A 15055-nucleotide genomic window follows, 5' to 3' on the forward strand; every position below is an offset into this window, starting at 1 on the left:
ATCAACACTTATATGTTGTTATTTATGTGCTTTATTGATTAAAAATTCTGTCTTTTCTTTAGGAGACCTTGGACGGCATGGGAAAGGCTCAGCGTATCGCTTTCTCAGTAAACGGTACAATCATGTGTCGAAGTTTAAGAAGCAGGTAGAATAAGTTAATACAGTAAAAGAAACATTATGCTGAATTCGGCCAAAGTGTAAATGATGTAATTAACATTTTCAGAACTACACTGAAGACAATCGAACGCAAGGGATAATGGAAAAAAGTCAATGGGACCTGAAAAGGATTCGCTTTGAACGAAGGCGTCTCACTAGACTAAATGACTTTGTGCAAATATATCAAAGGAAACATGATGCTCTTCTCCGAGAATATGGCGATGTAGGCAAAAAAAGGATGAAGGTGAGGTTTAAATAGGATAATTTAAATTTTGGGACAGATTTTGTGCAGTTTTTACACAACAACAGTCATTCGCACTGCTGTTTTTGAATTTATCAAATCTGTAATGTATATTCACATTCACATTAGAAATGTTTTTTTCTTTTTGTGCATTCTTTAGTCTAAAATGTCTTTGGTACTGTCATTGTGACTTTGTGTTATTAACAAACATTTTCTCAAATGCATTACATGTGGTTAGAATGACATTTCAGACGTGATAAATATAGGAGCTTATTAGACTAACAACTGTAATTAAACAAAAGACAGGAAGCATTAAGCATTTTACGGTAACTAAATTTGGGATTACAGTAAATGTCCTTGACGGTTTGCATGTTTGTAATCTTTTAAACATGAAGATCAGATCTAAAAAGTATTGTTAATTATTTAAAAATTATACTTTTCAGTCTTACCGAGTGGAGACCGAGAAGTGGAAGAAAAAAAGTCGAAAACGAAAAGGCTTCTATGTAACTCCTCTGATGGGAAAACGAGTCAAACAGGTAAGGTATCATCATTTTTTCTATCATCTATGCATGTCACTAAAACATTTTCTATTAGAAAGGTTGTGTGTTCTAATCAAATTTAAATGTGTACTTTGCTTTTCTTTTTTTTACAATTGTTCAATTAGTTATGTAAAAAATACTGTAATCTTACTGTAATTCTCTTTATGCTCCTGTGATTTAATTCATTTTATGCATATTTATGAAAGTAAATAACGATGTTAACTATACATAAATGTACAGTAATTATAACTCATCTATGTGTTAAAAATGTTTTGTATACATCAAATAACCATGTTAAGTCCCATAATACATTTTCTAATTAAAAACATCATTAGTCTTTCACAGCTTTTAGGAAAACTTTGTTAATGAAAATCTTGATATTGTACACTCCACACATGGCAACAGCTACCCATAAAATACTTGATGTTAGTGAAATAATTATCATTATTGTTAGTTATTGCTGTTGTAGAAGACCATTTATATCACTTAAAATTTTGTTTGGAAAATGCAGTAACATATAAACACAGACAAAGACTGTATATTGTCTAAACCTATGTATGTATTAGAGATCAAGAATAATTTAAGTTCTGCTAAAGACATACATTGTCATGTGTGTTCTGTAATTAATCTGTGTTCTTCCATGTAAAGTAGTAATTATATTATTTTTATAAGGATCATCAAGAAGAACCACCACACTCAGATGTGCCCACAGAGCAGACTGAAGCTGTCACTAAACAGGTTTGATATATACATACACAACACCCAGCACGCCCCTGCGGGCGGTTATTTATTTATTTATTTTTTGTATCCTTCAAGCTCGGGTCCTCTACCAGAGGCCTGGGAGCTTGAGGGTCCTGCGCAGTATCTTAGCTGTTCCCAGGACTGCGCTCTTCTGGACAGAGATCTCCGATGTTGTTCCCGGGATCTGCTGGAGCCACTCGCCTAGCTTGGGAGTCACCGCACCTAGTGCTCCGATTACCACGGGGACCACCGTTACCTTCACCCTCCACATCCTCTCGAGCTCTTCTCTGAGCCCTTGGTATTTCTCCAGCTTCTCGTGGTCCTTCTTCCTGATATTGCTGTCATTCGGAACCGCTACATCAATCACTACGGCCATCTTCTTCTGTTTGTCTACCACCACTATGTCCGGTTGGTTAGCCACCACCATTTTGTCCGTCTGTATCTGGAAGTCCCACAGGATCTTAGCTCGGTCATTCTCCACCACCCTTGGGGGCATCTCCCATTTTGACCTCGGGACTTCCAGGTTATACTCGGCACAGATGTTCCTGTACACTATGCCGGCCACTTGGTTATGGCGTTCCATGTATGTCTTACCTGCTAGCATCTTGCACCCTGCAGTTACGGTGTGTTCACACCGAACGCGATGGACGCGAATAAAACGCCCCAAACGCCCCTAATTTGACGCGTGTACATTCGCGTCTCAACGCGTGTCCAAGAAAGATCCATCGCGCGTCAAAATTTTTTGACGCGCGTGAACCGGAAATGTGGGAGGAATGTGGGAGGGAGTTGTGCCAGACCGGTATCTTTGCAAGATGGCAGCTATCGAGCTAGCGCTTGAAGAGAGAGTCTCCCTTCTCTATGTACTGTGGAGAGCAGAGCAGCAGCGTAAAAGACGTCCTCGCCGTACCTGGGTCCATCAGGTCCTCCAGAGGCATGAGCAGTTTGGTGAGTTTCACCACTTGCTCCAGGAGCTGCGCCTGGATGACGGCCGATTCCAGCGCTATCACCGTCGGCCAGTTTGAGGACCTGCTTTCCCTCGTCGGTCCCAGCATCGCCCGCCTAGACACCAACTACAGACGCTCAATCCCACCTGCAGAGCGCCTGTCCGTCTGCCTGAGGTTAGTAAAACTATTTAATACGGTAGTCCTTTATTGATATCTGTGCTAATATGCTAATCCATCCAGTTATACACTGCTAACATGGATGTGCTATGCTAACAGTGAATGCTGTCGGTGTTTACTGAAAGCAAACTGTGGTACAGAGACGACTCTTTATAATATTTCTAGTGATACTCAGAAGCTCTCATCAAGTCCCGATTTAATTCGATTTATGCTGTTATCAGTGTTTGCATGATAGCATGGCTGTGGTGTCACATCAATGTATGCGCTCGGTGTTTGCTGATATCAAACTGTAGCATTAGGACCACTGAGTTAACCTTTGTAGTGATACTCACTCCTTTTTATTTAGACCTGGTTTGATTCTGGGATAGTTGAATATTTGTATATAATCCCTGCAGCTGTCAGACTCTATAGCAGGGGTCACAGCCTTTATTAAAACAGAGTTAGATAAAACTGTGAACAGTTTGGTTCATCTCTAGTTACATGGTTCTATCTTGATAAGCTGTCTTATCACAGATTAATTTTTCAAAAATATTAATGATTTAAGCAAGGAAAGGGCTACATGTCAACACACAACTCTTTATTTCTATTAATGTCTTACTTCATTCCTACCTGATTGACATGTTTAGGAATTATGAGTGATTGGCTCACTGTAGTTGTGAAAGTTGCTACCAATCAAATTATGATATGTTAAAGTTAAAACAAAACACAACTGTTTTAGATATTATCTAATATACATTTTGTAATTATCCTTATAATTACAAAATGTTTTATGTAAGATTTAAGTTTTGTGATTTATATCTGACATCACAAAAGTATTTTGGAATTTGAATAATGTATTTTGTAACTGCAGTACACATAATACTGATTTTGAACAATTTTGTCCAGGTTCCTTGTCACCGGGGACTCCTTCAGGACCATCGCGTTCAGTTTCAGAGTCGGTGTGTCCACGGTGAGCCAGATCACCCCCCAGGCAGCGACGTCCATCTGGGACTGTCTAGTGGACGACTTCATGGCTGTGCCTTCACCTGGAGACTGGCGCTCCATCACAGAGGGATTCCAGGAGCGCTGGAACTTTCCTCTGTGCTGTGCAGCTCTGGATGGGAAGCACATCCAGACAAAGGCACCCCATATATCATATAGGAGACACACACATTGATATACACTAAATATTCATTTCATTTCTTTTTTGTGGTGCCCAAATTGATGCACCTGCTTGATTTTGTTTAAACAATTATTGCACACTTTCTGTAAATCCAGTAAACTTCTTTTCACTTCTCAAATATCACTGTGTGTGTCTCCTGTATGATATTTAACTGACATTTTTTATTGTAACAACCAACAATTTATACAGGAAAATGTCTATTAACAAGGTTGCCCAAACTTCTGCATCCCACTGTATCAGTATATTTTGTCATTAGTATAATATGAAATAAATTCTACATGTGTCAAGTTGTGTGCCAACATTTGCTGTGTAGTAGAACTGAGACATTAGTCATTATAAACATTTATTTGAAATAATATTAAAAGTCTCAAACAGAAAAACATTAAACATAAATATATAAAATATAAGAATTTACAGAGAGACAGGAATAAAAAGGACCAGCTGCTCTCCAGAGCAGGAACAAGGCTGAGGAGGAAATGCTCCATTGGAGACTGGTGTGGCCTCTTCAGGGACTCCAGGGTGGCCAGCTCCACCGCCGATGGACCGTCCTGGGACCCGTCCCTCATCTGCCTCGGAGCCGTCCTCCTCTGTGGGCCTGTAAAACAGCACAAAACACAAAGAAATGAGAAGGCTGCTACTAGATTTTAATTTCAACATTGAAAAAAAAAAAAAAACAATAACAGGATATAATCAGATTGGTTGTAGATATTTAGTAAAGGTGATCACAAGGGAATCCCACCGACTAAAAAGGTATCAGTGCTTGCTGTACATATCTGTGGGTGCAGCAGCAGGAGCTCAGGGACTGGGGATGCTCTGCTGCAGAATCAGTTGGTTCTATCAATACAGTATTAAATGTTAACAGGTTGGATATAATAATCGTAGAGTAGACAGTGGTCCCTCATTTATTGCAGGGGTTCTCAGAATAACTAGCCCCTGGTCACAGTTCTCACAATTGATTCTCAAAGTGCAAACCTTTGTAGATTGCAAAACGTAAAAGTATTATTATGCCGCGGTTTGTCTTCATCTGCCCGCCACTTTCGTGCGCCTTTTTCCCTCACGGTGCAGGTGTCTATTTCCGAATGAGGCTCATAGTTATGGGTGTTTTTGTGCTGTTTTTTCTATTGGACGCGATGGTTATCAAAACCAAACGTGATAAATTTGGCAAGCGCAGGAGATTTGTCAATCAGGCTGCAGAATGCAATGCTGTACTGTGCAATAAAAAATCAGCGAAAAAGCAAAGCAGTGACGGATGATCAGCGGGACCACTGTGTGCTGTTTATTAATAAACAATAAAATATATTCCTAAATGACAACATGCATAAAAGCAGAACGGTATTTGTACGTCAGTGGGAAAATAGCGGTGGCTTGCTAGCTTTTGTGCAGCTTCCCCGGGTCAGTGAAAACTTTCAAAAGAGAAATGAATGAACTTACCAGGTTGCCCGATCTCTTCACATATCTTCCTCCAAGCTCGGTCCTTTTTATTCCTGTCTCGGTACTGAAAGCAGCTGGTGTTGTACAGCTCCGAGTTGTTTGCTACCGCATTGATTAGCCTTCCCCTCCATTGAAGTATGAAAGGCTTTGGCTGGATCTGCCCCTTTGACCTAGGTAACAGCCACGTCACCAGGCTCCTGATTGGTTGTCGCGGCGCGATTTGACGCTGGAGTTCAGATTTTTCCAACTCGAGCGGTAGACGCGAAACGCGCGTATGCACAAAATGCAACACAAAAACTCACGCGCGTGGTTTTATTCGCGAGTCAAACGCGCCAGACGCGCTACACTGACGCGCGTTTCACGCGTTTTGGCGTTTTCGCGACGCAAATCTGCTTCCGAATTTTCGCGGGACCCGCAATCGCGCGTCATCGCGCCTTTCCATTGACTTTACATGTAAACCTGACGCTCTATTCGCGTCCATCGCGTTCGGTGTGAACACACCGTTATGTGCTGGATTGTCTCTGGGGCATCTTTACACAGCCTGCACCTGGGGTCTTGCCTGGTGTAATAGACCCCAGCCTCTATGGATCTTGTACTCAGAGCTTGTTCTTGTGCTGCCATGATTAGTGCCTCTGTGCTGTCTTTCAGTCCAGCTTTGTCCAGCCACTGGTAGGATTTCTGGATATCAGCCACCTCCTCTATCTGCCGGTGGTACATACCGTGCAGGGGCCTGTGCTTCCATGATGGTTCCTCGTCTCCCTCCTCTTTCTTGGGTTTCTGCTGCCTGAGGTATTCACTGAGCACTCGGTCAGTTGGGGCCATCTTCCCAATGTATTCTTGGATGTTCGTTGTCTCATCCTGGACTGTGGTGCTGACACTCACCAGTCCCCGGCCCCCTTCCTTCCGCTTAGCGTACAGCCTCAGGGTACTGGACTTGGGGTGAAACCCTCCATGCATGGTAAGGAGCTTTCTTGTCTTTATGTCAGTGGCTTCTATCTCCTCCTTTGGCCAGCCTATTACCCCAGCAGGGTACCTGATCACGGGCAGGGCGTACGTGTTGATGGCCCGGATCTTGTTCTTACCATTCAGCTGACTCCTCAGGACTTGCCTGACCCTCTGCAGGTACTTGGTGGTTGCAGCTTTTCTAGCGGCCTCTTCATGGTTCCCATTTGCCTGCGGGATCCCCAGGTACTTGTAACTGTCCCCTATGTCTGCAATGTTGCCTTCTGGTAGTTCAATCCCCTCAGTTCTGACTACCTTCCCTCTCTTTGTTACCATTCGTTACCATATATATATGTATTTATATAAATTATTTAATTGTATCAAAGAAACTATTATTATAATTACTGATTTTACTTTACTTTATTTTATTTTTTTTGTAAACACTAACACTTAATTATCATTTTAAAGATGTTGCTAGTAAATATTTATTAAGGGAACCTTCTAAAAGAAAAGCAAGCTTGCTTTTCATTTAAATACTTTGAAAGTAGTTCTCCCGGATGCTCCTCGAAGAAGCCTTGAAAACAACAACACCAATGGCCAAATTACATCCCTGAACAGTGACAATATATTTTTGTTTTTAATCATTGGCTATAGATATAAATATTGTATCTCTGTACTCATATTCTCATAACCTACAGATGACGATATGAATGAAAAAAATTTAATTTTACAATTCATCACCCATTAAAAAATGTGGCCGCTGATGTTTTTAATTTTTCATATCACAGTCAGTGATCCATATTTTGCTTCATTGATTATTACTTGTTGACAATCGTTCATATTTTTGATCCGATAATCTTGAAGGCCAGCCATAATACTGATTCATATCATGACTTATGTTCGTTGGTTCCTTTGTTCTTCGAGCAACTTAAAAGATCGAGTTAATTGGGTCGTCAAGAAGTCACTTCTTTTTCTAAGAATAATGTCAGTCAGTAGTATTCGCGTAAAAATGATTGAAAAAGTCCGGTCATGAAAGGCATTTAAACTGTTGGATTGATTGCTCAATACTGTTTAAAAAAAAAAAAGCAAGACATTTTAATATCTATCTATCGATCGATAGATAGATATACATAGAGAATGAGAGAGAGAGAGAGAGAGAGAGAGAGAGAGATAAATATGTGAGTGTGTGTTTTTAAATTTTAATGTTATTATGTGAGAACAATGAAAATTTGGATCTAATAGCACTAGTTCATGCTTTCTAATACAGCAGGTAATACAAAGAAAGGATGGCTGGCATCTATAGTAGTTTTGCCTAATCTAATTTTGAAATACATTGTTGTTGAGCTATACTTGGCCTTGAATAATATGTTTATTACAATCTCTGTATTCATCTTACTTAAATTTTTTATAATGTTATGAATTCTATATTTACTTTGTTATTTAAATTTTTTTGTTTTTCATTTTGAAAATTTTCTCACAAGGATGAAGAAGAACAAGCAGCAACACAAAAAAGGATAATGTCAGCACATCTCACGCAAGATGTAAACATTTCAGTGTGGATTGCTGATCTCTGCAAGTTTCAAGTGGACGCTGTTGTCAATGCAGCAAATACCATGTTACAACATTGTGGTGGGCTGGCATTGGCGATCTCAGAATGTGGTGGGACAAAAATACAGAAAGAGAGCAATAATTACATAGCAGAAAACGGACCTCTGCGGACTGGAGAAGCTATTGTAACAAGTGCTGGGAACCTGTCTTGCCAAAAAATTATTCACGTAGTGGGACCATGTCTGCAAAGCAAACCATCAGCCAAAGATGTCACACAAGCAAAACCAATGTTGCGACAGGCCATAATCAGTGTTTTGCAAAAGGCCGAGGAGCACAAAATGTGTTCTATTGCAATTCCAGCAGTAAGTTCAGGAATATACAACTTTCCTGCCAGGGAATGTGCTGATGTGATTGTTCAAACAATCTATGACCATGTAAAAAATAAGACTAAAAAATCAGCACCATTTACAATAAATCTTGTGGACAAGGAGGAAAAAAATGCAAAGGAACTGGAGAGGGCGTGCAAAGAACTGTTGAAGGACCCATTTCCAAACAGTGAAGGACAAGGAAATCAGAATGAGGATCCAACTCCAACTTCCATAAGTCAGGTGATCATGGTTTTTGTGATATTAAGGTTTTAATTATGGTAATGTATTTTTGATTTATATCAATTTGAAAATATTAAATGCAAGGCAAAAATTACACTTTAAAACAGTGAATTAGAATATAGTAGCACACCACACATATTAAACAATATTTAAATGGTAATGTGTTTTAATTTATGATAGAGCACAGACGATATAGAACGATGCGATGTGTGAAACACCTCCAGAAAAGTACAGGAGGAAAAGGGCAACACATTGGATAAATTACAGGTAAATCAATGTGTATTATACTGTCTTTAGCTTCAATGAAATCACAACAAAAAGTCATAACATCATGATCACTAGAGTTGCTGCTATGTCATTCAGACACAGTTCGGAAACATGCAGAGGGTTACATGAGAATAACATGTGTGTAGGGTAATTTCCAATAAACCAAGTTCAAAAAAGGAGAGTCTATGGCTGACGCGTGTTCCTGGTTTCCAAAAGAAATGCTTCCAGTTGCATTATGATTTGAAGACTGTTTATTTATTACAAACTGAAGATGTAACAATGAACTCCTTCCTAAAAAAGCATGAAAGTTCCAAAAAATAGCAGTTATCCATAACTAGCTGTGCACACGGTCAGAAAACCGTGAGACTCCTAACCTCTATGTCCATGCTCCTCCCCTTCCCTCTCACACACTCACACAGGGTTTCATGCTACTATTGCACTTACATACTTAGTGAGAGGTACCCCCTTTTAGGTTCCAATCCCAAAACAGTGATTTAAAATTACTTTATGTAAACACATATATTTTCACATTTATTAATCCTGAAAAGATGACTTATGTAATGAATCTATGAATTATAAAACAAACATGAACTCAATCGTAAATAAAAATATAAAGCAGACGTCTGGCGCTTACAATGTGAATTTTTATGTTTGAAATTTTTGTGCAAAACTAAGGCTTATGTATTCTGTTATGATGAAAACTTTTTCTGTTCCCTTTAAACTATTCATCCTTTTTACAGCTTTTCCAAGCTTATTGATTGTGGTAGGTAGACTGATGTCAAATTGAGTTATTAGTATTCACAAATTAAATTTGAAAGTAACAATCTTGTGCACATCAAACAACTTTTCAATAAATACTTAACTTGTCATAAAAAATGTATTAGGTCTCTATAATGGTATAACACATAGTCATTTATATGTCTTGATGAATTGTCAATCATCCTTTTTATGTCAAACTGAAAAACTTGATTCCATTCATCTGGACGTAGCTTTTTCAGTGGGAGAAAAGTTTCGTCAATCATCCAAGTGACTTCTTCAGTCTAATCTTACTGCAGTTTTCCCCCAAATTATAAAGAGAACATTATCATTCTAAGTTAAACCAGCAAACTGAAGTAATGATCAGTTGCGGGGTGAGTTGCTTCATCATAACTATGCAAATTGGTATGACCATTGATCAAGAACGACTCATCAAAGACCACTAATAAATGCCCATGAGTCAGTATGCAAATGTACATTTTGTAAGATGCGGTACATCTGGAGTTATTTGTGTACTTTTTTGACAATGTCAAAAGCATTACTTACTCTTGTGCCACAAATACAAATACACTGTTTATGTTGCCCATAGGTCACTGCACTGTGGAAAAGACAGGAAACCGAAATTGTTGTTGCTGTGATTCCATCACAAATAAAAGGGAACAACTTTATAGTTCACCACAGCGAGCTGAAATCACTGGAACCTCATCAATGGTTAACAGGCGAGGTACGTGGAAAAGACAGACTACAAAATAAATGAAGCTGTATTTTAATTACTGTGTTACATAACCTTTCAAACCAAAAATTTAATTTCCTGGTGTTTGTTTTGGTTTATTGCTATTCATAGAGCAAAAACATCACTGATCTTAATGCTGTTCCCATATCAACAACACATTTTAGCATCCACGTTACACAGTTGGAATGTTTTTATAGACAGAGCTATTGTTTATACATGCTTTAGTCTTAAATGGATTTGTTACTGTGCTGATGCACTTGAATCTTAAAAGGTTTTATACTGTTGTCAGTCACAACTCCAGATCGCTAACTTTCATGCGTAATGACCAGCATTGCTTTAATTTAAAATAAATAAATAGCCGTAAAAAATTAAAAAATATCTATCAAATTATTTAAAAAAGTGAAATTGTCTAAGACGAACTTTCAGTCTTGAGTCACATTTTGTTATCCAGATTTTCCATGAAAACACAACTAAAGGATTTAATAATGTTCTGTGATATTGTAACTTTGATATTTATTGGAGTATATTGTTTTTTAAATCTGTTTTTATTAAAATGTGAAACGTTAATAAGCACAAAATGTTGCTTCAATCTCCTGTTCATGGCTGACAGGAGTCACCCACAGTGTGGTCTTCGGTTGATATAAACCTTCTGCCTCGATATCTGCTTTGTTGTATTTTCATAATTTGTCTTCTGTGTACTTTGGTTTTATATAGTGTTTATTTGAGTTACTGTTATTATACTGTTAGCTCAATATATTCTTTCCTTTTGTAATGTTTGACATAAACTAGCTATATTTTGATAGAGAAAATCACATATAAAATCAGTCAGCCAATCAATGAAAATGAAAGTGCGTTTGAGTGCTTTAGAGAGTAAAATTCTTACATTGATAGCACTACATTATTAATTAATCATGGATTACATATTTTCTAAAATGTAACATAATTAGCAGTTTAAGTTGACCTCTCTTCATTATTCAATGTTTTTTTTGTACAAGATCATAGAGTGTGCCCTGCATGAAATTGCCGGAAAGTTGGATTTGGGCAGTAAGGTATACATACTGAACCACTACACTGCCGGTGTCATCCTGTTCGGGAAAAGAGAAATGATGAGGAGGCACTGTTTGTCAAAGGTAATAAATACATATACATATTTCAATATAAATATATTTGTATTTTACATTGTGTTAATGCTTTGTTAACAGGTCAACTTTGACAACTACCAGGCAATTGTTTCGTTTGTGAACGTTGGAAATGTTCACTGGAAGTTCCTGGTTAGTACTAACACAAATTTTCCTCCAGAAAATTCATATTTTGAATAAAAAAACGCAATATTATGGAATAATTAGGGTTTTGTTTTTCAAATTATGTACTGTTAGTGCCATAAAATTTCATCCCTGGAAACCTTTTTTACTTTGTGAGACAAATGGATTCATCAAACCCAGATTTGTGGTGTCTTTGATCTCCCACTATGAAGTCCTGCGCGTCAAATGCCAGTATACTGTAATGCTAATTGTTTCCTATCATTTTCCATTAAAAACTGAAATTTACGGTATTCGACTGTAGTAAATCTTGTGTGGACAAATAAGATAATAGCAAATGGAATCTGTAAATCACCTTGACTTGTTGTAATAGGGATTGATGGGGATTGATGTAATAATATCTTTTATAACTGCTTTTCCTGGGCTCATTTTAACAATCAGCTGTAATAACTGATCAAACTAGTTTTATTCAAACCTCTCAAGCATGATAAAAGACATATTTTTATCTGTAATTACTGGCTAGAGAATTAATTGTATTATCTTTTCTGTTACAGTACCTAAGTAAAGCAGACAGCTGTCTTTACCTTGTTGATCCAGCACGCAACAAAAGAGAGCTTGAAGAATCCAAAGTGGCAGCACAAAAATTCAGGTAAATGTTATTTTTCCAAAATTAAAATTAAAAAATTATCATTTACTTTTATAGTTGTGCAGTGTTTTCCAAATTTGTAGGCCAGGCCTTATCGGTGGGCTGGGATGGTAATGTGCCTCAGTAATTACATTTTAGCATGAAAAAGTACAAGTTGGTTGTTAGTTTATTATATTACTTAATATTGTGTTAAATCACAGTATTAAGTAAACTGTATGTGTCCCAATAGTAGATGGGTCAGTCATTGGCCTTAAGAACTTGCTTTAGCAGTTTAGATGCAGCAGCTTGTGTTTGTAATGTGATGGTTGATTTTTGTTTTTTCTTTAATTATATATGACTTTCCCTTTTTTTTTTTCATTGAATTACAGTTTCTTTTATTCTGTGTGTTTTTTGGTGGTGCAGCCATATTGGCGTTGGGACTGTGTAAATAATATCAATAGTGAATTGTGATTACTGTAGATGATTTAATACAGTACTCAAAGCCAGTGCTATTTTAGTTTTTGTCTAAGTGATATCTCTCGACCGTCTTTGTTTCCCATAAATAAAGAATGTGGCATAAAATTAAGCCACATGTTATTCCAAAATGTTTTATAGTAGAGTTTTTTTCAAACTGTGTGTGCTGACATTGAACATTCAAAATAAGGTAATGACCTGCCTGTCTGGCAGCGTGCCGAGCGGGCAGATTTTGTATTCTAGTTCAGAACATTTTTCTGTTTGCCGTCCAGCATTAAAGCTGTACTTAAGTTCAGAATTTTGTTTCCGTGAGTCTGCATTTTCTTAACTTTTCCTGCCTGGACATGATAGTATAACCCTTTCACAGGGAGTTCTTCAAAATGAGGCGTACTGCGATCAACAAGACTGACTGGGTGGATGTCAAGTTAAAAGGAGGAGTTTTGAAACACCCAGTACAGAAGGACACAAATAGCTGCGGTGTGATTGTCATCTTGGTAAAGTAACGAAGACATGAGTTTCAAATAATTTTTGTGCTGATGGTGCATTATAAAATTGTGTCTGCTATAGAAAAGGAATATGACTAAATAATTTTTTAATATTTTGCTATTTACATAGATGGCAAAGGCGTTCATGGAGTCATTTCCCAACATACCAGAAATGACATTTAAAACAACAATTAAAGCAATGGCACAGCAGCGTGAAGCCATTGCTTTAAATATACTGGGAGCCTCAGGTTTGTGAAGTGTTACAGCACAAAGAAATGACTTGATTTAAATATTCATTGTCAATAACAAATTTTACTATGTTTGTACTAGTGTTCGAGGCAGAAAACAATTGCGCCATGTGCTCAACTCCAAAACCACCTTTTCCAGGGCCTTCAATCACCAAATGGGTAAGACGGATTTGTAATTGGGGATATTATTTAACAAAATCTATTGTGTATAGTTGCTTTTGTTATTTGGTTTTTTTGTTTTGAGGAAGAGGGGAAATATAGCCTTAACTAGCATGTAAATTTTTTTTTGGTTTGTGTGTCAGTTATTTAGAATAGTTGATAATGAAAAAATATGCAATACATACTAATGGCAGATTAATAAAGATATTAATGTTAAATCATGTGATTAAATAATTTTTTGTATTTTTGGTTTGTTGAAAATTCACAGATCCAGTGTGACAGCTGTTCAAGGTGGTTTCACACACAGTGCCTGCAGATGAACACTGAGCTGTTTCAGAAGGCAGAGGCTGCAGAATGGGAGTGCGCTCTCTGTGAAAAATAAATACTTGTATTTATTTTATAAAATGTATATAAGGTTGAATAATGTCATGTAAATTATTATTTGTATTGATAGAAACTAAGGAACAGATGTAAATTGTTTTTATACATTTTGTATGTGTACATATGTAGGTTATGTATTTCCGAAATGTAAATAGAGCTTGTTCGTTTAGATTTTGTATTGCATTCTTTTTCATGTTAATAGCTTTTGTAAAAAATTACACTAAGTTTAGAAAATAATGCGATTCTCGCACTTTGGGTTTGTGACACAACATTTTTTGCATTAGTTTTGGTATTTGTTGATTAAGATTACTATTGATCAATGTATGTAATTCTTGTTTTTGCTTTTATTAGTTAGTATTTTTTATTTGGCGATACTTTGTTATGTTCTTCTAATTCTCCCAGACACCTCATAGTTGCTCATTCTTTACTGCTTTGTTTAAATAGATCGTTTCGTGTCACCTACCATTACAATTCATTCCAATTGCCCTTGTTTGTTAATGTGAGGTATACATTCGTCATGTTTCCTGTTTTAAGAGTCTGTTTTCCTTTCTCATGTTCAAGTCTTGGGTGTACCCCTTCATATTTTATGTCATACTGCTGGTCGCCATCATGTTCAGGTCTGTAGTAGTGTTGACATAGTCACAGTAATATTAATAACAGTCGTATTTTACTCTCGCCCATTTCAGGATTAATTACAGTTATTGTAACAAATTGCTTTTGCCTTGTTGTATGTTCAAGTTTCTTCCATCAGCCACAATAAAGGGCTCTCTTTTAATTCAACACAGTTTTGTTGTCCTCTTATGTCCTGCTTTTTAGTCTGCTTTTAAATTAAATCATCTCACCCGCTGTATAGTAAGTAAAACATATTCCATTATAAACCTTGCGGTAATCTTTAAGAAAATATTTTTTAAAATTGAAAAAAATGGAAATATTGTTTCAGAAGACTATTTGTAGTGGATTCATCTTATCAATGAAGTAGAGTTTGTGAGCAAATATTGATGTCTATGTTGTTGTTGGACATCAACTACTCAGGATGATTTTTCATGAATTTTTGAAAATTGACATAATTCTATTGTATTGGCTGTATTGAATTGAATATAAGTTTCCTTTAATATCTGTCATGGTCCTGGGCCATGTGGGCCCAGTATTCTTAGTTCCTTGTATTTTTGTATTTCGTTC

The 15055-nt window shown here is 37.1% G+C and overlaps 1 protein-coding gene and 1 long non-coding RNA gene across 2 annotated transcripts; one reads left to right on the plus strand and one right to left on the minus strand.

Moving 5' to 3' along the window:
- Nucleotides 1-2455: 2455 nt before the first annotated feature.
- LOC308407291 (uncharacterized protein) lies at nucleotides 2456-4146 on the plus strand. Its single transcript, XM_080898864.1, has 2 exons — nucleotides 2456-2795; nucleotides 3684-4146. Exons 1-2 carry the CDS (start codon nucleotides 2536-2538, stop codon nucleotides 3952-3954), a joined length of 531 nt encoding a protein of 176 aa, XP_080754990.1. The 5' UTR covers nucleotides 2456-2535; the 3' UTR covers nucleotides 3955-4146.
- Nucleotides 4147-4290: 144 nt separating this feature from the next.
- Nucleotides 4291-5890, minus strand: LOC308407292. The gene is made up of 2 exons (XR_013973653.1): nucleotides 5392-5890; nucleotides 4291-4555 (listed from the first exon to the last, which is right to left on the minus strand). It is a non-coding gene; the product is annotated as an uncharacterized lncRNA (long non-coding RNA).
- Between the last annotated feature and the right edge of the window lie 9165 nt (nucleotides 5891-15055).

This window comes from Rhamphochromis sp. 'chilingali', assembly GCF_963969265.1.
Source record: "Rhamphochromis sp. 'chilingali' genome assembly, chromosome: 12".
NCBI lineage: Eukaryota > Metazoa > Chordata > Actinopteri > Cichliformes > Cichlidae > Rhamphochromis > Rhamphochromis sp. 'chilingali'.

What these genes read in the sequence shown, in the direction of transcription:
- LOC308407291 (XM_080898864.1), top strand. Translation starts at nt 2,536, where the DNA reads ATGTACTGTGGAGAGCAGAGCAGCAGCGTAAAAGACGTCCTCGCCGTA. An exon ending in CGCCTGTCCGTCTGCCTGAG is followed by an intron (nt 2,796 to 3,683) that starts GTTAGTAAAACT and finishes AATTTTGTCCAG; the next exon opens with GTTCCTTGTCACCGGGGACT.